Consider the following 23,319-nt stretch of genomic DNA (forward strand, 5'->3'; position numbering starts at 1 on the left):
GTTATAACCCAATAAATTGTTGAAGCTTGTAAAATGGATAAAATTAAGAAAAATGTTTTATTGGGACTAAACCGTAAGAAATTATGCTTCGACCCAAGAATTAAAGTTTCTTAGAATAATGTTTTACATTTTCTGGATTTTTTTGAGAATTTTTTGGAACTTTTTGTCTCGCCAAAAAACGTCCACCCGGATTCCGTTCACCAGAATTTTTTTTACTTGAGCTTCAGGGGTCTTAAAATGACCGTCTAATTTAGACGAGTCTAATAGTATAAAAAATTTTGAAAAACGATGTTAGAGATATTGGGAAAATGTATTTTAAAGAAAAGAAATAAAACAATTTTCTCTATCCTCTCTTTCATTTTATTTACAAATTTGCCACATTGCCCTTTTTAATTATAATCAAAACTACGTAGTTTTGTTATGTAACACAATAAGCTCATTGTCATATCCTAACCCCTTGTCACACTAGATCTTCACCCCTATATATATACAGGCAAACCTTCATAAATTAATACTCGATAAATTAATAACCTCTTTAAAATAATAATTTCTTCTGGTCCCGATTTGGACCAGATCACTAATTTTATACTCGATAAATTAATAACCTCTATAAATTAATAAAATTTCATGATCCCAACATTATTAATTTATAAAGGTTTTACTATATATATATATATTTGATAAAATACCACATATATATTTACACCTCACTCAAATGAGTTTCCCAGCAATTTCTATAATAATACAACGCCAAATTTTTTATTTTTCTTCTATTAACATTTTGAAATCTAGCTAATGGGACATTTATTCAAAAACTCACCAATACATTTTTTTAGGGCTAATTATTAATCTAGCTGATTTGAAGAGGTCCGTTAATATATTTGACTCACTTTGTTTTCATCTCATCAAATTAGATACTTTCATCCACTTTGGACAAAAATACCTTTCACCTTCTTCCCCAGACTCTCAACATCTTCTACGGAAAATTGAACATAATACTTCAATAATTTCAAAAACCGTTAATGATTGGTATCAGAAATTGAAGAATATGAACCTAAGAAAAAGTTGAAACAAAAAGAAGAAGAATAAGCGGACGAAGCGAAAGAAGAAGAAGAAGCTGGAGCAGGAGCAGATGGATCGATCGAATAGAACTAGCGATAATTTTGTCTAAAATAGATAAAAGTGTCTAATTTGATGAGATAGAACTAAAGTGAATTAGATATATAAATGAACCTGTTGAATTAGGCTAATTTGTCCTTTAAATAACTATAATACAAAATAAAGACTAACAACATCATCTTTCATTACAACCATATGAATATTATCCGCTTATCACAATGTGGATGTTTCCTCTTTATTTCCACACAATTCTCTCGGCTGACATTTTTTTTCTTATGATTAATGAATTAATTTTGTTTTTTTTTTTTTTTGCGCTAGTGTATAATTGATGACTCGACTTAAATTGATCAGAAACAAAAATAAATAAATGAATTAATTTTGTTTTTTCGCGGAACAGCAGCGCCAGCTCCGGGAACACCAGCGAATTCGGTCGAACATCAGTGCCATATCCCAAACAGCAGCACAAACATCAGTGTTCCTGTACAGCAGGCTCTCATTGCAAACGATGGCAAATCAGAAATGGAAGCCGCCGGCCGCCGGTTCAGAGTGCAATATTCACTGCGCCATTTTCAAGGAAATAAAGAGTTGTGATATGGGCGCAGTAATCGGAGATGAAGTGGGAGCATTCCTATTTTGTAGTAGTAGCTTCATTCCAGGTATAAGAGAACCACGGGTGATTGAGGCACTTGCTCTACGCACGAGCCTGATTTGGCTTGCTACTATGACGTATACGAATGTTGAATTTGAATGTGATGCTAAGCTTGTTGTTGATGCAATTCAGTCTTGTAAACAAGATATCTTGGAGTTTGGATCGCTTATTCATGATTGCCGAGCTATTTTGAAATCCAACTCTTCTTTTACATTGTCTTTTATTCCTCGTTTAGCGAATAGGGCTGCACATTTGGTAGCTAGGCAGGCCTGTTCCAATGCTAGCGATTTTTTTGTCAACTGTAGTGCCGGAATGGCTGTCAAACGTTATTGTTGAGTATGTCAATCCCACTTATATATGAATATCATTTTTCAGGTTCAAAATAATAAATAAATAAATAAAAAATAGCCAAATATAAGCAATCGGATAACATATTTTTAGTGTGTTACTAAAATAACTAGAAATAATTAACAGAAAATATACAAAATGTGTTATTTTGCTTATAAATTTGTTTAGAACGTCTCATAAATCGATTCAAATTGGATAAAACATAAATAAAAGCAAAATAGGAATGAAATTTCAATGTTACTTTATCACTGATTGATTGCTTTATACCATTAACAATAAAATTTTATTATGTTATTAAAATAATTAGAAATAATCTCATAGAAAATGTACAAAGCGATGTCAGTTTATCTATAAATTTATTTGAAATGTCCGATATGTTAATCATATAACCGTTAAACTAGTCCATTTAAACTTTTGAAACTTTTAAAATTGATCTTGTTTGAAAATATTAAGATTAAAGTGTTTTTTATGAGTTTTTTACAAAGTAAGCCTTAAATAGTTAAATTGAGGCCTGTTTGGCAAATAATCGTTAGCTGTTAGTTGATAGCTGATTATCTTTTTGGTTAGCTGATTTGACTAGCTGATTATGTAAAATTGTTTGGTAAAACTTAACTGATTATTAATAGTTGTTTGCGTAATGATAAATAAGGACATGATAAAGTCTTTATTTGGAGTTAGATGGTAATAAACAGGGGTAAAAATGTTATTCAAAAGAGATGGAACAATGAATAAGCTAATTGAAAAAACTCATAAGATGAGTATTTTCAAAATTAGCTTTTTAGATCCAACAAGCTCTTTCAAACATCTATTCACCAAACAAACTAATCATCGGATCTCCCAAAGGGACTCTAAAGTTTAGGGGTGCAACACGAGGACTTTCCAAGAGGTCCGCATGGTAGTATTCGAAATGGACTCTTTGGTAGTAATTCGGCTTGTTAGTCATGAGGTGGTTCAACGACATCGTTTTTCTTGACTTATTATGACGTGTCGTGATCTATATGATAGAGATTGGGAGGTGCGGCTCGTTCATATCCTACGAGGGAACGGGGTATCTGACTGGATGGCAAACTACGCAGAGAGTTTGAGTTTAGGTCTTCACGAGTGTGATGCGCTTCCTGCAAGCATTCATGACATTCTTTTTTCTAATTTTTGTGGGTATGGGCTTCCCAGAATGACCATTCTTTAAAGATCGGTCTGTATTTGATGTTTTCTTAAGGTTAGCTCCTCCATTGTAACAAAAAAAAAATAAAAAATTGACTAATCAAAACCTATAAAATGGCTCAAACTTCTAATTTTACCCCAAAAAACTCTTTACCAAACAGTACTGAAACTATTTTCTGTTTCATTTTCAACGGTACTAATTAATTTCCTAAATAGCAAGCCACAAGTAGTAATATCAACATCCTGTCACCAACTACTACATTAACTATGGAAGAAGCCCTACATAATTAATTTGCTGGGATAATGTCAAATTTCACCCAATATATTTGGTAAAGTTCAGATTTAATCCTAATTTAAAAAATGATTCAAATTGAACCCCTAAAATATTTCCAAGCAAGTTCAATTTTAACCATACATTATCAAAAATTTGAAAAGACTTGTTTGACTGTTATTTAACTATCACATCAGACATCAATTATTTTGAAAATATTTAATGTGTTAGGCTTTGTTCTTTATTGCTGAAAAAAACTGAACTGAACTGAACTGAACTGAATTGAACTGAACTGAACTGAATTGAACTGAATACTGCTGAATACTGAACTGAACTGAATTTAATTGAATACTACTGAACTTAACTGAATACTACCGAACTGAACCGAACTAAACACTAATGATGATATTAGACTTTAAAATAATTTAATTGATAATAGTGGACATTAATAAACTTATAATAATAATAATGATGGTTCTAATAAATTTAATAATATCAATAATAAATAAATAAATATATTATTAAAGATAAAACTAAATTGAATATCAAATAAAAGCTCGGCTTGATAAAATTTTGGCTCGATAAAAACCTATAAAATTAAATAAAAATGAGTCTAATTTAAATTAAAAATACAAATTATATCCAAACACAAATTTACATATAGTTTAAAGCCTATGAAATCAAATACAAATTTTTATATGAATACAAACTCTTAACTTTTTATTCTAATTAAGGGTTAAAGTGTAAAAATATCCCTAACTTTTTGGGTCATGGGTAATTTTACCTCTAACATCTAAAATGGTGCAATTTTATCCCTAACATTGATAAATTCGATAAATTTGAGTGCAATTCCTAATTTTTAAATATGGAAGTATACTTTAGTTTTAATTTTTTTTATTAAACGATATATACTTTAATAAACTATCATTTCTTGACTATCATTTCTTAACTTTTATCTAATTTATAGAAATGATAAACTATAAATAATAATAATAATAAATTAAATAATAATTATTATTATTATAAATTATATATAAATAATTATAATATAATAAATAAGGATAAATCACTGAATACTGAAACTGAATACTGAAACTGGATGCTGAAACTGAATGCTAAAACTGAATGCTGAACTGAACTGAACTGAACTGAACTGAACTGATTGTTACTGAAATTAAGTGATAAAGAACAGGCCTTACTCACATAGTTACAAAAGACCTGTTAAAATGTTAATAATTAAGTCCGACACATAAGTTAATCATAAAAAAATTTGTGAAAGTGTCTAAAACGTTTACCGTATTACTAATATAGTTACAAGTAGCCAATAGAAAATGCACGAAACTATTTCAGTTCATTGATAAACTTGTTTGGACAGACTAATATGTTTAAATAATAGTTAAACTAATATTTTAAAAAATTTGGTAATATAAGCTAAAATTGATATTTCTTGAAAATGTTAGAGTTAAATTTACTAAATCAAAACTTCTTAGAATTCTGGAGTTAGGTTTTCAGTCAGTAATGATCGTGTCAGATGCCAAGACAGTTGTGGATAGTTTCCACTCATCCAAGGAGGATCTCTCGGATTTCGGAAATATTATAAAAGATTGTCAATTACTTTTTCAAAACCGACATGATATTAGCGTGTCTTTTCGTCCATAGTTAGCGAACATGGTAGCTCATACTTTAGCTAAAAATGCCATTTCCAATGCTAATCCTTTTACTTCTTTTACAATTCCTCCTTTTTCTGGAATCTGCATTGTATTCTATTCTGATGCTTTGTATTTTATTTAATGAGAAATCTCATTTCCCTTCAGAAAAAAAAAAAAAAAAATTCTTAGAATCAAATTTCATAATTAGTTTTCTAGTCTTCAAACATCTTTTTAATCATCCAAGTCCGCAAGCTTCATAATTAATTTTCATAGCCCCAATTTTCATTTTTCAAGGATGTACAGTTTGCTTAAATGACCAGCTAATAGAAAATTCAAAACTTTGTAGATGGCTGGCTACCAAACTACTTTATGATAATTAATTTAAGAAGCCCTACATAATTAAACTCGAATGCTGCATCTCTTACAAGTAGATAAGATTAAGTCACAAATATTTAAGAAATATAATTAATTTTAACGGGAATAAATGTCAAATCTAACTCTAACAATTAAACCGAATGTAAACTTAGATCGAATGTTTTTAAACAAGATCAATTTTGATCACGTGGTATCGAAAATTTGTAAGACTTGCTTAACTGTTATTTAACTGTCATATCAGACTTTCCAAACAAATTTCTCAATAAATTGAAACAGTTTCGTAGATTTTTAGTAATTATTAATCAAGTAAACAACAACAATTATTACTGCATGGGAGGAATATTTGAACAAAAACGCATTTGCAATTAACACATAAAAATAATTAGGCAAAAAACATTATATGAGGCCTTTAATTTTTCAGTTTTTAGTTCATTAAGCCACTAATATTTTATTTGGATACATTAAGTTTCCGATTTTTGTTTTTTTATTGCATTAAGACCTTACTTACGAAATTAGTTAGTTCTAAACATTTAATTTAGTAAAAAATATATATGTAATTTCATTTGTGTTTGAAATTATATTTTTTACCGTTTGAAATAAGGTTTTATAGTTTGCCTATAGTCATGTTACACACATAAAAATCTATTTTCAACTGCTCTAAAACCGTGAAAAATGCATATTTTAAATGCAGGTAAAATGAAAAACTATTTATTAACCGAATTTTATATTCAAAATTATTATTTTTGGTCATTAGTGCTATATATGATCAAAAATATAAAATAAAGACCTTAATGAATAAAAAATAAAAAATCAGAACTTGATAATGTTTTTTTTTTGTCAAATAAATAACTAACAAAAACAAATATTTTTTTTTTTTAAAAAAAAAAATTTGCGCACAATGCGCTTACATTAAAGAAGAAAGAAAAATCCCCACCAAACCTGGATGTGATTCGAACCCATGACCTCCCAAGGCATAGGTAAGCTCTCAACCACTAGGCTAAGAGCTTCACCACACATACTGAATAGATAGTTACCTATGGATAATTCATCTATAAAAAATTAATTATGTTAATCTAATTTCGTTACTGCCAAAATTTCTTTTCTTTTAATTGATATTACAACGTAGTATACGAATGAATAGTATACATAGTTAAAATAATATATGCCTTCTATGGTTATTTTGTTTTTGACAAAGTACCATTACTTGATATGTTTTCACCATTGGATGATGGAGTATAAAATTAATCCAATGGTGAAAACACACAAAGTAAGGCTTACTTTGTCAAAAACAAAATAAGCATAGCCTTTACCTGTTTCATTAATATTTATAATACTTTTTTTTAATTATTAAATATAATACTTTTAATTGTTTTTCATAGAAATTTCAGTGGTCAAGTTTGCTAAGAAGTGGGGTAAGGGAATAATAGACATTAAGGAGTTTTTATTTTATTTATTATTATTATTTTTTTTTTTTTTTTGTACTTACTGCTTCAAATTGGAACTATATATATATATATGTAGTTTCAAATACTTTTATTTTATAACAACTCCTCAACACCTTTCTCAATATTGAGTGAGTCATGGAGAAAATAAATTCTTTTTCAGTCATAATTATTTTGTGTTTCATGTGTTTACTGAAATGCATAGATGAAAGCAAAGCCATAAGTAATATCAATGCTGATGAGGATGCGTTGCTTGCCTTGAAAGCTCGTATCACTAATGATCCTCAAAATCTATTAGCATCAAACTGGTCTAAAGATACATCAGTGTGCAATTGGATTGGTATTACTTGTGGAACTCGTCATCGCAGAGTTACGAAGATACTACTTGAAAACACCAGATTAACAGGAACCGTTCCTCCACAAATTGGGAACCTTTCATTCCTAGGCACATTCTCTTTATTCAATAACTCATTCCATGGCTCTTTGCCGGTTGAACTTTCCAATTTACGCCGATTGAAGTTTTTTCTCTTGGCATATAATCTTTTCACTGGGACTATCCCCTCTTGGATTGGATCTTTCTCCCAACTTCAGTTACTTGGTCTCGACACTAATCACTTTGGAGGTTAATTTCTTCTTTCCCTTATTTGTTACCTTTTTTCATGTTGTAAAAACATTTCAATCTTAAGCTTAATTTGGAGATTTAGTCTCAATGTACAACGGTGCAATCTTAAACCTAAGGTCTACTAGATTGTTCAATTTTAAACTTCATTAACAAAAGATGAATTTTTTTACCCAATAGGATGAAATGACCGTCTTTTTAATCTCCATTGACATAAATAATGTTTTAATGATGGGAATAATTTCATATATTAATTTTCATGTATCGTTACAGGTGGCATTCCCTTACAAATATGCAACTTATCAAAACTCCATCATCTTTATTTGGGAATCAATAATATTGAAGGTCAATATATCTACTATAAATAATTGTTTATATTACTCATAATTAGTGTCATCACTTCGATGGTTGGATTTTTCCATAGATCTAACAGCAATCTTTCATCAAATACATTTGCTCATATTCGTGCATTAACTTTTGTCTCTTACAATTTTCTATTTTAAATTCATGTGAACCTACTGAATTGCATGTGTAATTTAGTGAAACTTATATAAAATTTAATTAAAATTAAAAGTATAATTCGGTACAAAAAAACATAGTAAAATAAAACATAATGAAATTAACCTAAAACACTAACATATATATGAAATTGAAGTTTTTAATTACTTTTGGTATATATTATAGAAATAAAAGTTGAGTTTTATGATATTTAAAAATAATAATTCGTGTGTTTAATAAATATGAATAAGAGCCCATTTTATTGGGATTTAGAAGAAATTTACATTATATAAAATATATGACTAATTTGGTAAATTTTTGATATTTATATTAAATTAATTCAAATGACATGGATTAACATATTGAATTGACATGTAAAAAAATATTAATTATATGGTAACAAATGTATTTATTCTCAACCAAATTCATCTATCTTCAAGTTATGTTTAGACACTAAACATTTGCTTGATTAAATATTGTGCTTTCTATATAAAAAAATCATTTTTTATAAATCTTATTAGACACAGATAACATTTCTTGAGATTTCATTGGAGACTATTAATATGGAAAAAATCATCAGCCCCGTCCCTGAGCATGGACAGTAGGGGCGCCTGCCCAGGGCCCAAGGATGAGAAGGGCCCTAATTATAGTGATGCATTAGTACCTATTAAATTATACTTGATTAAATTAAAAAAAAATATAGTTGACGTTGACTTTAGATTCTTTCCAAATTAGTTTTTCCAAATAAAAAACGTTGGCATCAGTTATTAAATAGTCTTTCTAAATTCCCTAATTTATCTCGGATTCTTTCCAAATTTCCTAATAAAAACTTTGGGCATCAATTCCTTAATTTATCTCAAAGTATTTCTATAATTATCTTTCCCACCTATCAATCCCAACAAAAATTTATAATTTATCTCTCCCTTTTTTAATCACACTCCAATCCCAAAGAATATTAAACAGTAATATTATCCTACATCCGCAGTTCATTTCAATTCATCAGCTATATAATCAATTTTGTTTTCTAATCACCTCACTGTGAAACTTCCAATTACTAATAATCTTTTTTGTTGTCTTTGAGAAATTCTATCAGATTCTGATTGACTCGGTCTTCAAAAGAAGTTTCGGAAAAATGTATCAAAATCTTCCAATTTCAAGAACTTAGGTGCTAAACCTCGTTAAATGATGTGATTTTCAAATTTGGTTTTTCACTTTTCCGTTATCATGCTTTGTATTGTAAAGAGCATAAAATCTATTAGAACTATTTCATAATTTATTAAATTTAAGAAATTTACTTCTAGAAATGTTCATAGACATCATTTTGTATAAGAAATTGGGTACTTAAAGCAATATAAAATGTTTTTATTAGATATTTTATTAAATGTAACAAGAAAAGTGTCATTTTTAAGTAATCTTCTTTTATATACTTTACTTTTCTACTTATTTTTTTTTAATTTCCGCTTATTTATTAGGGTCCCATTTGGTAATTCGCCATCGGGCCTCTAAAATCTCAGGATCAGCCCTGAAAAGCATCATAAGATCTATAATCATTATGATTTTGATGTATTAAGTTCTTGAAATTTTTATTTTTGTTTTTGTTAAGTCCCTCATAATTCAAATGTATTTTGATTTTCATTTATAATAGTTTAAAAATAATTTTTTTTATACGTGTGATATGATATTATTGAGAAAAAATAAAATGAGTGAATCTTATTTTCAATTTGTAAAAAAAAAAATATAATTTTAAACACAAATAAAATAAGTGAATTTATATTAACTAATGTTTATAATTAGCTAATTTGACAACCAATGGACTTAATGTGAATTTTTTTTTATAAAAAAAAAGTGACATACAATATGAATCTCCTTCAAGGAAGGTTCTTTTATACATAAGTATATTAAAAATAGACTAATTGACCTAAACAGATTTTGAATTTTCATTCGGAATCTAAAAAAGAAAATATAGCACATTAATGGAAAATAGAAGCTAATCAAAGAAGCATATATCTGTTATATTTGGTTGCTACAATTTTTTTAGTTGTTGGCTAGGCAAAGTAAGTGGATAAGGATATTTTATCTTCACCAAAAGTTCCTAAAGCTATAAAATGTTTTTGTAGAAATCAATAAAATTAAATTTCTATAGTCTTAAGGATTAAGAATGAATAATTTTAAATTTAATGAAATTGCATACATTATTAGAGGAATCAGATTCTCCGACTCAAATGAAGGATTTTCTATAGAAAAATTTATACGTGTTGTATACACATTGATAAGTTAAAAAATCATTTTATTTATTTATATATCAATTTTTATATGGACAGTCCTCCATATATATTAGAAGATCCGATTGCTTTAATAATTTATCGTAGAACTGAGCCAAATTTGGTCGAACAGTTAATTCTCCTATGAAAGATTCAATTGGAATGTTGCAAATAGCATAGTTCTATGACTATGAACAGAAAAATTGAATAAATATTTTAAATTATACATAAAGTAACTCTATACATAAACTATAACTCCATATAGATAACATCTATTTACAGTTACATATTCTACTTATAATCTCATGTGTGTGTATATATATATAACTAACAAATGAATTAAATTAATCAGTTACAAATTTATCCTTTGATTTTTATAGGAGAAATTCCAAAGTGCATTGGTAATCTTATAAATTTGGAGACATTAGCCATGGTAAGAAATTCCATTGGTGGTCAAATTCCTTCATCTATTGGAAATCTTACCGCATTAAGGACTCTTGACTTCGGAGAAAACAAATTGACAGGTATTTATCCGTACTCGTAGATGTTTTAGAATTAATCTAAATTCAATCTTTACTATTTTATATGAAACTGTTAAATCTTTATACGTACTTGCATTTACATACTTAAAAGTTAATTACACCTTTTACTCCCTAGACCTGTCTAAAAAAGTTAACTATCCCACTGTACTTTGAAAAAGTTGAAATTCAGAAGTCTATTGTCAATTTACAAAAATTTGGAGATATTAACCATACGGAGTAAGGACTTCGTTTAATAATACTTTGTTATCAGGTTTTTTATTCTGATCTGGTTGAGGTGGTTTTCATTTACCAGCACAAAATTTCTATTAGTAATAAAATGTTTTAGAATCTAGTTTGATTCTTCATTATGATGAAATTATCGAGACAATTGAAAATATATTTTATATCAAAGTATTGAATCTTGATACCTACTTAGCAGTTACATATTATCAATGGAACTTAACTAACCAATTTGAACCAATTTGTTAATATGTACCGTAAGTGCAAAAGATCAAAATTTTGAAGACTAAATTTTACAAATATGGAGTAAGGACTAAGTCTAACAAATTGGACATCAAGTTGTCTTGAGTGCTAAGATTTAGTGACTATAAATGTGTTTTCTTATATGAGCATTAGGTAGAGAGTTGTAGTAATTTTTTATATATATTTTCTAGGAAAGTTCTTAGTTTAGTGTGATTTTCATAGGTTTAATGTCTATTTATACCCTTAAACTTGGCACATTTTGTCTATTGACACCCTGAACTTTTAAAATAACCTATCACACACTTATAGTTGGCTTTAAAAACCTATTACACACTTATAGTTAGTTCATTCGGACCTCCTACACACAAAATCATTGATCTTTTGTCTTTAACGAACAAGTTGGTATACGTGTTATAGAAAAAAAGAAAAGCGCGTGAATTCGTTCGGTATGCCACCTCATCTGTCAAAGACGAAAAATCAACGATTTTGTGTGCATGAGGTCCGAATGAGCCAACTATAAGTGTGTGATAGATTTTTAAAACTAACTATAAGTGTGTCATAGGTTTTTAAAGTCAACTATAAATGTGTGATATGTTATTTTAAAAGTTTAGGGTGCTATTAGATAAAACTTGCCAAATTTAGGTGTGTATATATGCATTGAGGTCCGAATGAGCCAACTATAGGTGTGTGATAGATTTTTAAAACTAACTATAAGTGTGTCATATGTTTTTAAAGTCAACTATAAATATGTGATATGTTATTTTAAAAGTTTAGGGTGCTATTAGATAAAACTTGCCAAATTTAGGTATGTATATATGCATTAAACCGATTTTCATAATTATATTGTAAATTGTTGGTTGTGGCTATGTCATGGATGTAGACACAAATTAACCATTACATAACATGTAAGCAATTATAAAATTATAAATTTGGAGGACACAAATTACTTTTTGACTCTTTCATATATTTAAGTTACAGAACACGAAAAGAAACAACTGAATAAACTTCAAAGAATTTCTATTGGCAAATTGCACTTTCTTCTTCTTAATTCATTTCTTATTAAATTTTTTTGGGTAATTAATTTATTAGTCCCTATATTTTGACAAAACACACGGTTTAGTCCTTGTATTTTCAAAAACACATGATAAAGTCCCTAACTTTTTTCTCAATGAACTGTTTAGTCCCTAACATTTTTCTCGGTGAACTGTTTAGTCCCTGCCGTTAGACTCTCATGAAGATTTTGTTAGTCAATTTGGATTTGCGATCTTCTTTTCATTTCCTTTAAACTCTAATGCATCTGAAATCAACTTTGAATGTTCTTCTTCTTGATTTTCTTCTTAATCGTTCAAATTCGTATGCATTGGGTCTTTTCTTTTTCTTGTTCTCCATACAAATAACTTCTTTTAAATTAGACTTTCTCTTCTAAAGTTTGAAGGTAAATAGTAAAGGGTAATTTAGTCATTTCTGAAGTCATAAACGGTAAAAAAAATATAACAAACAGACGGAAGGACTAAACAGTTCATTGATAAAAAGGTTAGGGACCTTACCATGTGTTTTTGAAAATACAGGGACTAAACAGTGTGTTTTGTCAAAATATAGGGACTAATAAATTAATTACCCATTTTTTTTTGTATAATTCTAGTTAATAGAAAATCCAATTTGCAGCCATTTTAAGTCTATGAGAGACCAAGTTTATCATATTTCCTTTTCATTTAAATTATATACTTTATATACAATTGAATTGCAAAATTTTACATTAGTAAAAATTGTTTTATTATTAAAAAGTTATTCAAGTAACCTTGTGTATTGTAAAGTTCATTCATCAATAAGAAATCTAGTTGGATAGAAAATTGAAGTTTGGAAGTAGGGAGGAAGATTTCAATTACTAGAAAAAACATGGGTCTTAATAAACAACACACCTCTTAGGCAGTATATATAACTCTTGGACAAAACAACATGACTCTTAAGAAACAACATAACTCTTAGGAAACATACATAACTCTTGGATAATACAATGAACCAAAATTCTTAACTTTGGAGAAACCATGTTGAAAAATGACAAATATATATTTGTACTTCTATGAGATGTTAAATTTGTTATTGGGTTTAAATATATATCTTCCTTCAAATTTTAGTTGAATTTTTTTATAAACACAATTTTAATTTAGAATTTTTCAAATGAATTGTGACGGCAGGCAGCATTCCCTTTGAAATGGGTAACATTGCTTACCTGGAGGAACTATATCTCGGAGTTAACAACCTTGATGGAATGCTTCCTTCCAACATTTTTAAAATTACAACATTAAAGAATTTAGTGTTAGATACTAATAATCTCTCAGGCAGTCTTCCTCCAAGTTTTGGTCTCTATCTTCCCAACCTTGAGGGAATTTATATTGGAGACAATAATTTCCATGGTCCTATTCCCATATCTCTCTCTAATGCCTCTAAACTCACTGAGATTGACTTGGATTTAAACATGTTCTCTGGCATTATTCCAGTTGCTCTTGGAAATTTAAGAAAGCTTCAATTTCTCAATTTATGGAACAATCAACTCAATAGTCAACCTTTACTGACTTTATTTTCCTCATTGACGAATTGCAAAAAGTTGACATTTTTAGACTTGGGTAACAATCCATTGAAGGCTACTCTACCAATTTTCATAGGAAACCTATCTTCTTCCCTCGAATATTTTAAAATGTATGGTTCTGGACTAATAGGAACCATTCCCAAGGAAATTGGAAACTTAACTAGCTTGATTTCATTGAATCTAGGAGATAACAATTTAAAAGGATTCATTCCTAGGACAATTAGAAAAATGAGGAAGCTTCAAATATTAGATATTGAGTTAAATAGAATCCAAGGGTCCATACCTACTGAATTATGTGGTTTACAGAGATTGAGTGACATATATTTTGGGGGTAATAAGCTCTCTAGAAATATCCCGTCTTGTTTGGGTAATCTCAGTTCTCTTAGAAAGCTCTATTTGGATTCTAACAAACTCAATTCTACTATTCCATCAACTTTTTGGAGGCTTAAAGATGTGCTTGAACTCAAGCTATCATCAAATTCCTTAAGCGGTGATCTTCCAATAGATATTGGCAGTTTGAGAGCTATTACATTACTTGATTTGTCTAGAAATCAATTATCAGGTAGTATACCACCCATCTTTGAATGCCTTCAAACTCTAAAGCGTCTCTCTTTATCTAATAATAGATTGGAGGGTTCCATTCCTGAATCATTTGGTGATGCTATAAGTTTGGAATTCATAGATTTGTCATTCAATAATCTCTCAGGAAAAATACCCAATTCCCTAGAGAAATTAAAATATATCAAGGATTTTAATGTGTCCTTCAATGAACTACAAGGAGAAATTCCTAATGGAGGGCCGTTTATGAACTTAACAACCCAATCATTTATAGGAAATAAAGGACTTTGTGGGGCACCTAAATTCCAAGTCAATCCATGCAGAACTAGCAATGAGAACCATTCAAAGAAAATCAAGATAACACTGGTTGCAATTGTATTAACAACTTTGGCACTTGGAATTGTTATTGTTGTCCTAATTTGGCATTGGAAAAGGAAAACAAGATTGTTGACTCACCAAGTGAATTTTCCACCTTTACCAATATGGCAAAGAATTTCTATTCATGAGCTTCAACGGGCAACAAATAAATTTGATGAGGTGAATTTGCTTGGCAAGGGGAGTTTTGGTTCGGTATATAGAGGGAATCTTTCAAATGGCTTGTCCGTTGCAGTTAAGGTTTTCAATTTGGAGTTAGAAGGAGCATTCCGGAGTTTTGATGTGGAGTGTGAAGTACTGCGTGAGATTCGACATAGAAACCTTGTGAAAATAATCACGAGTTGTTGTACCACTGAATTTAAGGCTTTAGTCATGGACTTCATGCCTAATTGGAGCCTGGAAAAGTGGTTGTATTCTCACAACTACTTTTTGGACATTTTTCAGAGATTGAACATAATGATTGATGTTGCATCAGCAGTTGAATATATTCATCATGGTTATATGACTCCTATTGTTCATTGTGATTTGAAGCCTAGTAATATCCTTCTAGATGACGATGTGGTTGCTCATGTAACTGATTTTGGCATAGCGAAGCTCGTCGGAGAAGATCAATCTTTCATACAAACTATAAATCTTGCAACTATTGGATACATGGCCCCAGGTGATGTTTGATTTTCTGTATATATATTATACTTGAAATAGTAATTTATTGTGCGACACTAATTAAAACAAATTTTGATGCAGAGTATGGATCAGAAGGACTTGTTTCTATAAAGGGTGATATATACAGTTTTGGTATTCTGTTGATCGAAACTTTCACAAGAAAAAGGCCTACGGATGAGATGTTTAACGAAGATATGAGTATGAAGAAATGGGTTAAAGATTCAGTACCTTCTGGAGTCACTCAACTTGTTGATCCCAATTTGCTTAGGGTCAACGAACGACATTATTTGGCTAAGATAGATTGCACATCTTCAATTATGAACTTAGCCTTAAAATGTTGTGTAGATGTACCTAAGGAGAGGATTGGTATCAAAGATGTTCTAATTACTCTCAACAAGATCAAAGTTAAGCTTCTCAATGATGTTCAATTAACTTAATAAGTATGTAATCATTCATATATTAAAATTAATTTATGGTGTTAATGCTTTACTTATTTTTTTTATTCTAGCAATTTGTCATAAATAAATATCAGCTTTATAGTATCAACAGAATTTTAAACACTCGGTATTTCTTGGTTTCAATATTTTTGTTCATAGTCTTGCAAAGTGTTTCCTTATTATTATTTGGAATAAAATGTAAAAATATCAATAACGTTTACAGTCAGAAACAATTTTATCCATAACGTTAGCAGGTAAGAGCAATTTCACCCCTAACGTTGACAAGTTGGGTCAATTTCATATATTATTATGTAACACATATATTTTGTTTCTTATTCTATACCAATTACATATCAGTTGGTTCTAAAGAAAGATTTCATATTTTTTGTGATGTAATAATTGAATTAGAGACTAATATTTATAAATTCGGTAAAATATATAATTTTTTTCCAGCTCGTACAAAATATAGTATTTTTTATTTTATTTTTTTATTTTTTTTTACGTCTAATCATATGTTTGTAATCTGCTACTAATGAGTGATAAAATGATTGACATGTGAAGCATTGATGACAAGATTCATGATTGAGAAGACTTCTTTGATGAATTATTTCTCAAATTGATCAAATTTGTCAACGGTAAAATTGCTCCTGGCTGCCAACATTAGGCATAAAATTGTACCATTTTAGATATTAGGAGTAAAATTGCTCTTGTTGTAAACATTATGGGTATTTTTGCATTACCCTTTATTATTTAAACTCACCGGATATGTTGATCAAATTCACTAAACCACCCTTCTCATTAAAATTACCAGTCATATCTAACATAAACAAATTGAAAAAAGGGGGAAGATAAATTTACCTAGTCGGAAAATAGCGCTAGAAAAATTTATCAAGTGTTGATTTCATGTCTCGGAATAAGCTCATAAGTTAATTGAGAACATCACTATGTTATTTTCCCTTTCACATGACACAAGATACATGACAAACATTTGTTTTCGTATCGTCTGTTAAGCCCAAAATATACCTAAAATATCATTAATATTTACATCAGTTTTGCTATGAAATCATGCTGTTTATATCTATTTAGAGTACTTTTACGTCCGAATATGTTTCTTTCATGCAAGGTACCTAAATATTTGGTAAAATCCAAATAGGAACGAAAAGAGGTCAAAAACGAAGGAAAAACCCTAAGTTAGGAGCCAAAAGACGAAGAAATCAGCACACCGATACGAGGAAGATGAGAACGAAGTCAGAAACGGGAGAAAAATTCCTATTTTCGGTTGAGAATCCAAATTCTCGATAGAGAATTATGGGTCACGATCGAGAATCCCAAATTCTCGGTCGCGACACGCTAAAGTCCAGTGCCTCTCTCCTTTATTTCGAAGACCAAAAATCACATTCTCATTCTCGGTAAGATCAGCAGCCTTTGCAGCACTAAATTCACATGTTTAAATTCCAAGAAACGCGTTCGTTCGGGTGGATAAAAACATCTCTTCGCAGCGCATACGACCCTTCACAATGGACACGACACTTCAATCACGACTCTTCAACATCTATAAATAGAGAGTTGATTGAGAGTTGAAATATAGAAAGAGAGAGTTAGATTTGTAAGATTAGTGCAGAGTTTATGCAGAAACTCTGACTCAGAAATGAGTCAGAGATTAGAGTTCGATTTTGTAAAAGGCATCTTGCCGTACACAAGTTGTTTATCAAATAAATACAAACACAGTAGCATTTAGATTTAGATTAAGATTTGTTCATATTAGTTTACATTTTGGTAGTCAAAGGAACTGTCACTATTCTGAAGATTCAGCGAGCAGATAGCTTAAGACTTGAAATACAGATTCACTTAACCTATCTAATTGGAGTTAACTCGGCCTGTACAAGTAAAACGAACGTCTCGCTATATGTGACTTGACATTATCCATAGTCATAAGATTCAGTTCAAGGATGTAGTTGATAAAGGTTCGAATTATACTGTAACTAATATGGAAAGGTCAACGACAGAATCAACCTGTCTTCTTATAGCTCTGGGGGAATGTTTCGGATTTGCTAATCACATTTCGCGTACTCATTCCGTTATGCAAAGATTAAATATAATTCTGAGAAAATTAATTTAATAGTTGCATACGGCTAGAAGCAATAAGAACCTAATGGGTCACACATAAGACTTGGAACCCAAAAGAGAAACAGATGTTAATTAATTGATGGAAGCCCAACTGAGTCCACTAAGGCCCAGTAAATGAGGGGGGCGATTTTATGTAGTGAAATACATGAATAATTAATTTGATTTTTAAACAATTCTAATTAGATTATAATTGTGAATTAAATTAATTAAAGGATAAATAAGTTAGGAAGTTTAATGAGATTAAATTGCTCCTATTATTATCCTATAAGGTTATTATTGTTATCTTTATATTTAAGATATAATTGTAAATAATAAATAAGAATTATATTCCGAATTAAATTCTTATTCAGTAACCTAATTTTATCTAACTAGGGTTTAGATACAAGAGAGTATTTATAACCCCCCTATTGGTAAATTTCGACCAAGACAGACAATCCCGGGAGAGAGAATTTTGACACCCCTTGTTGAGGACGAAATAATCCACCGCTTCCTACCGATTCAATTGATTTCATCTTTTTCTCTTTTTCCTTGATCTTGTGTTGATTAATTAGAGACAATCTACTTTGGTTGTTTTATACGGTTGAGTTCTAATTTGATTTTGAATTGTGTTTTTGTTTTGTGCTCGAGAACTCAGAGTAAGAGTTGTGGGCACTACGATTGCAATGGTAGATAGAACTCCAAAAGGTATTTCCTTCTATCCATCTTTATATGAAATAACGATTAACGGATCTTGGTTTAATGGAAATAGGTTAAAATTTTTATATTTCCGCTGCCAAACGTTTGCCTATTTTCCTTCATTTAGCTCCTATTTGGATTTAACCAAATAATTAAGTACTTTGCATCAAAGAAACATATATAGACGTAAAAGTACTCTAATTGAATATAATTAGCATGATTTCACTACAAAACCGACGTAATTATTAATGATATTTTAGGTAATTATTAACCGAGTAAAATTTCACTGAATTTATTCTTTAACCAATCTCTTTATGAAAATAAAACATATATCCATGTATTCCTTTTTAAATTAGTTAAACTGAAAGATTAACTTGCATGGTAAATTTATACGCAAAACATCAAACTAGCTAATGTAAAAGCGATATATCATTCGTCTTGTATTTCAATTTTTATATTGAAGTATTCGGGACAGTGTAAGCACGCATGTTTTTGAGTCTTTCGTCTCAAGGCATTTCAAAGCACAAAATTTCATTTCCCAAACCTAATCTATTATATGAAATATGAATTAAATAAGGACTTAGGTTTAATTTATTTGCTAGTCACATCCGTGATAAGGGTGGTCTCGACTATGACTTAATATTAATTAAATTGCTTTTGTGTTCACTAGGTATCGACCATACCATGGGTGGACGCAATCGTTACTTTAAACTTAACACGTTTAATTTTTGCTTTATTTTTAACGTTCCTTTCATACCTCGATTGTGATAAGGGTTCTCGCAATTGTGGCCAAAAGTACCATTTATTTACTTTTTCTCCCCTTTCATACCTCGATTGTGATAAGGTTGGTCTCAATCGTTGCCAAAAGTTAAGAATACGATAACTTGATTTAATTAACACGAGTTATAAAAAAGCAAAATTTAAAATGGGAAAGAAAAATAGTACATTCATCCTATATTGACTTAAAATTCAACATGTATTACGGCTAAAGTTTCCTTAAAAAATTCAATTTGTTTTTGATGTAAGACGAAGTCAAACCGAGCTAAAAAGCTAAAATTGTTAGTTCGATTTATGCCTATAAACCTAATTGAAAATTGAAAATAAGATTTATATTTATCATGAATTTGCATGATATAAAATAAGATCAAGAATAAAGAAATTTACTTATATACATTCACTTTCATCAAAGAAACATATATAGACGTAAAAGTACTCTAATTGAATATAATTAGCACAATTTCACTACAAAACTGACGTAATTATTAATGATATTTTTGGTATATTTTGGGCTTATCACCTAGACTAATTGTATCTCCGTGACAATACTTTCCATCTTTAATAATATTATAGTTTTGTTTTCTTCAATTGGTTTATTGCTTTTATCTTTGTCTTACGCTTTGTCTGATTGGTTTAACTCATTCAATAATCCAAATATTAAGTTGACACATATTGCGAGCTGAATCTGACCTAGTCAGTGCTTATAGGATTGACGACCCTATAGATGATTAAGCCCAAATTGCTGAGCATTAGAGCTAGTTTCGGCCTTACAAGGGAATCACGAACTAGGAACCTCAGAAGGATAAGTAGGGTTAATCGCCTCGGACACAAGTGACTTAGATTAGGTTTTAAATCAGTTATCTGCACAATCTATCTTCATTATTATCGTATCATTCCATGTCCCTTCGAGCAATTACATTAGTAAAAGATCACCTAGGAGTAGAATAACTTAGCTAGGAGTAGAGTAATTTAATTAGGAGTAGCTTAACTTAATCAAATCAATATCAAACCCCCCAAAGCCTAGATAACACTAGAGACCGAGTAGCTTGATACTTGCAGGAATAAATCCTGTGGATTCAATACCTGGACTTGTCCAGATTTTATTACTTGATAACGACGAGGTACACTTAGTGAGCTTAGTGGTCCGACGCTGCTAGGCGCATCAGTCCGCCACACGGCTGCCTTAAAGTTAATGTTGACGGTTCAACTCTGGGTGCTCTTGGACCTGCGGATGTCGGTGGAGTTTTCCGCACGAGTAGGGGATTTTCTCGTGGTAGCTTTGTTTTCCCAATCCCTTCTCTGGTTGCCTTTCTTGTCGAATTAAAAGCCGCAATTTTTGTAGTAGATATCGCGAGGGAGAAGAACTGATAGCACTTATGGATTGAATCAAACTCTCTGTTGGTCACCAATAAGCTCAAAGCAGGCTTATCTCAGGTTCTGTGGTCTGTTCACTAGGATTGGATGAAATGTCTGAACCAGTGTTCACAGATGACTATTATTGTTTCACATATCTTCAGGGAAGGCAAATGGGTCACTGATGCCTTAGCTCGTTTTGGTGTTTCCTCCCCGACCATTTCTTGGTGGAATTCGGCCCCTGCATTTTCTGCTTCGTTGTTGTCTGATGATGTTTGCAACATCGATCACTTTAGATTTCGTTAATTCTCTGTTTTTGTAGTTTTACCTTTTATTCTTTATTGTTTCATTCTTTTGCTCCCCCTCTTGTTTAACTCTATATTTTTATTTACTGATTCCTTTCGGGTTTTGCTTTTTCGCGTTCATGGGGTGCCAACCTAGAGTGGATGTCAGGTTTCAGGATAATGCATCGTCCCAATTTTTATAAAAAAAGAAGAAAAAGAAAAATTGATCTTATTAGCTTAAGGTTTTATATAAATAAAAACAAAAACTTTATATTATTAATTTGAATTGGGATTAGGCTATACATATTACATATCTACCAAATCCAATTAAAAGTCATACGTGAGATTATTTCACTTTTAATGTATATTCATATATATATATCAGTTTTTTTATTTTTTTTCTAATTTTTACGGTTATGTTTTTCATATTTTCACGTTTTTTCATTTTTCAGATTTCCATTTTTCATGTTTTCTCTTTTTTTTTCGTTTTTCATAAATTATTAAATGAATTAATAAATCAGCCCAATTAACTCGAAATTCAATACATTTATTATATGAATTAGGTGTATCAATCTATTTATAACCCAACTTATAAATGAATCAATCCAATCCATTTATTTTATAGATTAAACAGTGGCTAAATGAGTTATGATCATCAGCTCAAAATGAAACTACAATTAATTGGATAGGAAATTATGTGGTTATGAAACTTCCTAGAATTTCATCACAATTGACTCCATTAAGTCTTTGGTAAGACTTGGTAAACTGAGATTTTTTTTTTTTTTTAAATTGACTTGACTTTAGTCTTTTGCACCGTTCTATGGGTTCAGAATGTATAATTGATGAATTAATTGATAAAAGGGACAAAATTAAACACTTAACTTGAATTTGTCTTTTCGCCAATGTTATTAGGCTCGTACCGGATCAACGGGTTCAACTAGGAACTAGTAAAGAGTTCCGTCCGAACTGTACCAATTTGTTGAACCCATCAACAAACCGACGTAACCGGGATTCCACCAGTGCCCAGTAGTCGAACCAGGAACCGGTGCAACCCCGGTTTTTTTTGTTAATTTATTACAATAAAAAATTTGTTAAAAAAATAAATAAATGTGTTTTATAAATGATTTTTTTCTAATTAAAATATAATTTTAGGAAAAGTAAGCAGATCCAAGGGGTTTCGTTTCGGTGTGACATTCGCAGCGCCCATGTCGTGTGAGTGCGCCCCTAACCTAATAGTACTTCGACTGCACCCCTGTATGTGAGAAATCTTTTCCCCTAGTAATTGGTTAAATGCTTGTAAAAGCCATTTGCTTATAAAATAGTTAAAATTCTCATTTCTTTTCAAACCATTTCAAGTGGTTCATTTTGAACATCCATTTCTCATTCATCACTTGTCCGTTTTGAGTTTATAATATACTGTTAAAAAGATCTCATGACATAGAATACATTGACATATTTCAAGTTATTCTAAACTTTATTTATCCGTTAAAATGTTGAGTCATTTTTATTTGAGGTTTATTTTTTAAACAAAATGAAATCTAGGTACCAAAATGTGAATTAAGATAAAGTTCAGATACCATTAGTATAATTTACTAGTCAAACTCGTATTGACCGATCATCGTTACTTCAGGTATATTTTTGATAAAAAATAATCTAAGTACTAATGCGCGTGAACTAAAGTTTAAGTAGCACTAGTATAATTTACTCTTAGCACTGTCAGATTAGGGAGAAGAAATTAATTTTCTAGTCTCAAGCATCTCTTTCAGAAACATAAGAAAAATCAACCCAATTGAGTAGTTGGAAAATTCTATTCATCAATTTTGAACAAAAAAATCAAATTATACTACATTCAAATAAAATTTGGGTAAATTACACCTATGACAACTGCACTTTACCCATTTTAATATTATGGTCATTAAATTTCAATTCTGAACGGTATGGCCACTGAACTTTACACTTTTTAACATCGGTTGCCACTCAATTTTAACTAACACCTTAAAATAACCGTTAACGATCTCAAAATGAAAATATTCAAGAATTAAAGTTGTTCAGAACCACATTTACCATGAAACCACATTTTTTATTTT

The 23,319-nt window shown here is 30.1% G+C and overlaps 1 protein-coding gene across 2 annotated transcripts; it reads left to right on the forward strand.

Moving 5' to 3' along the window:
- The first annotated feature begins 7,111 nt into the window (after positions 1-7,111).
- LOC136202389 (probable LRR receptor-like serine/threonine-protein kinase At3g47570) lies at positions 7,112-16,068 on the forward strand. Of its 2 annotated transcripts, XM_065992971.1 has the most exons (5): positions 7,112-7,636; positions 7,907-7,978; positions 10,773-10,916; positions 13,592-15,577; positions 15,661-16,068. In XM_065992971.1, exons 1-5 carry the CDS (start codon positions 7,153-7,155, stop codon positions 16,014-16,016), a joined length of 3,042 nt encoding a protein of 1,013 aa, XP_065849043.1. In that variant the 5' UTR covers positions 7,112-7,152; the 3' UTR covers positions 16,017-16,068. The 2 variants fall into 2 exon arrangements, with proteins under 2 accessions (XP_065849043.1, XP_065849044.1); XM_065992972.1 differs by lacking the exon at positions 7,907-7,978.
- The last annotated feature ends 7,251 nt before the right edge of the window (positions 16,069-23,319 follow it).

Source organism: Euphorbia lathyris, chromosome 8 (assembly GCF_963576675.1).
Source record: "Euphorbia lathyris chromosome 8, ddEupLath1.1, whole genome shotgun sequence".
Lineage (NCBI taxonomy): Eukaryota > Viridiplantae > Streptophyta > Magnoliopsida > Malpighiales > Euphorbiaceae > Euphorbia > Euphorbia lathyris.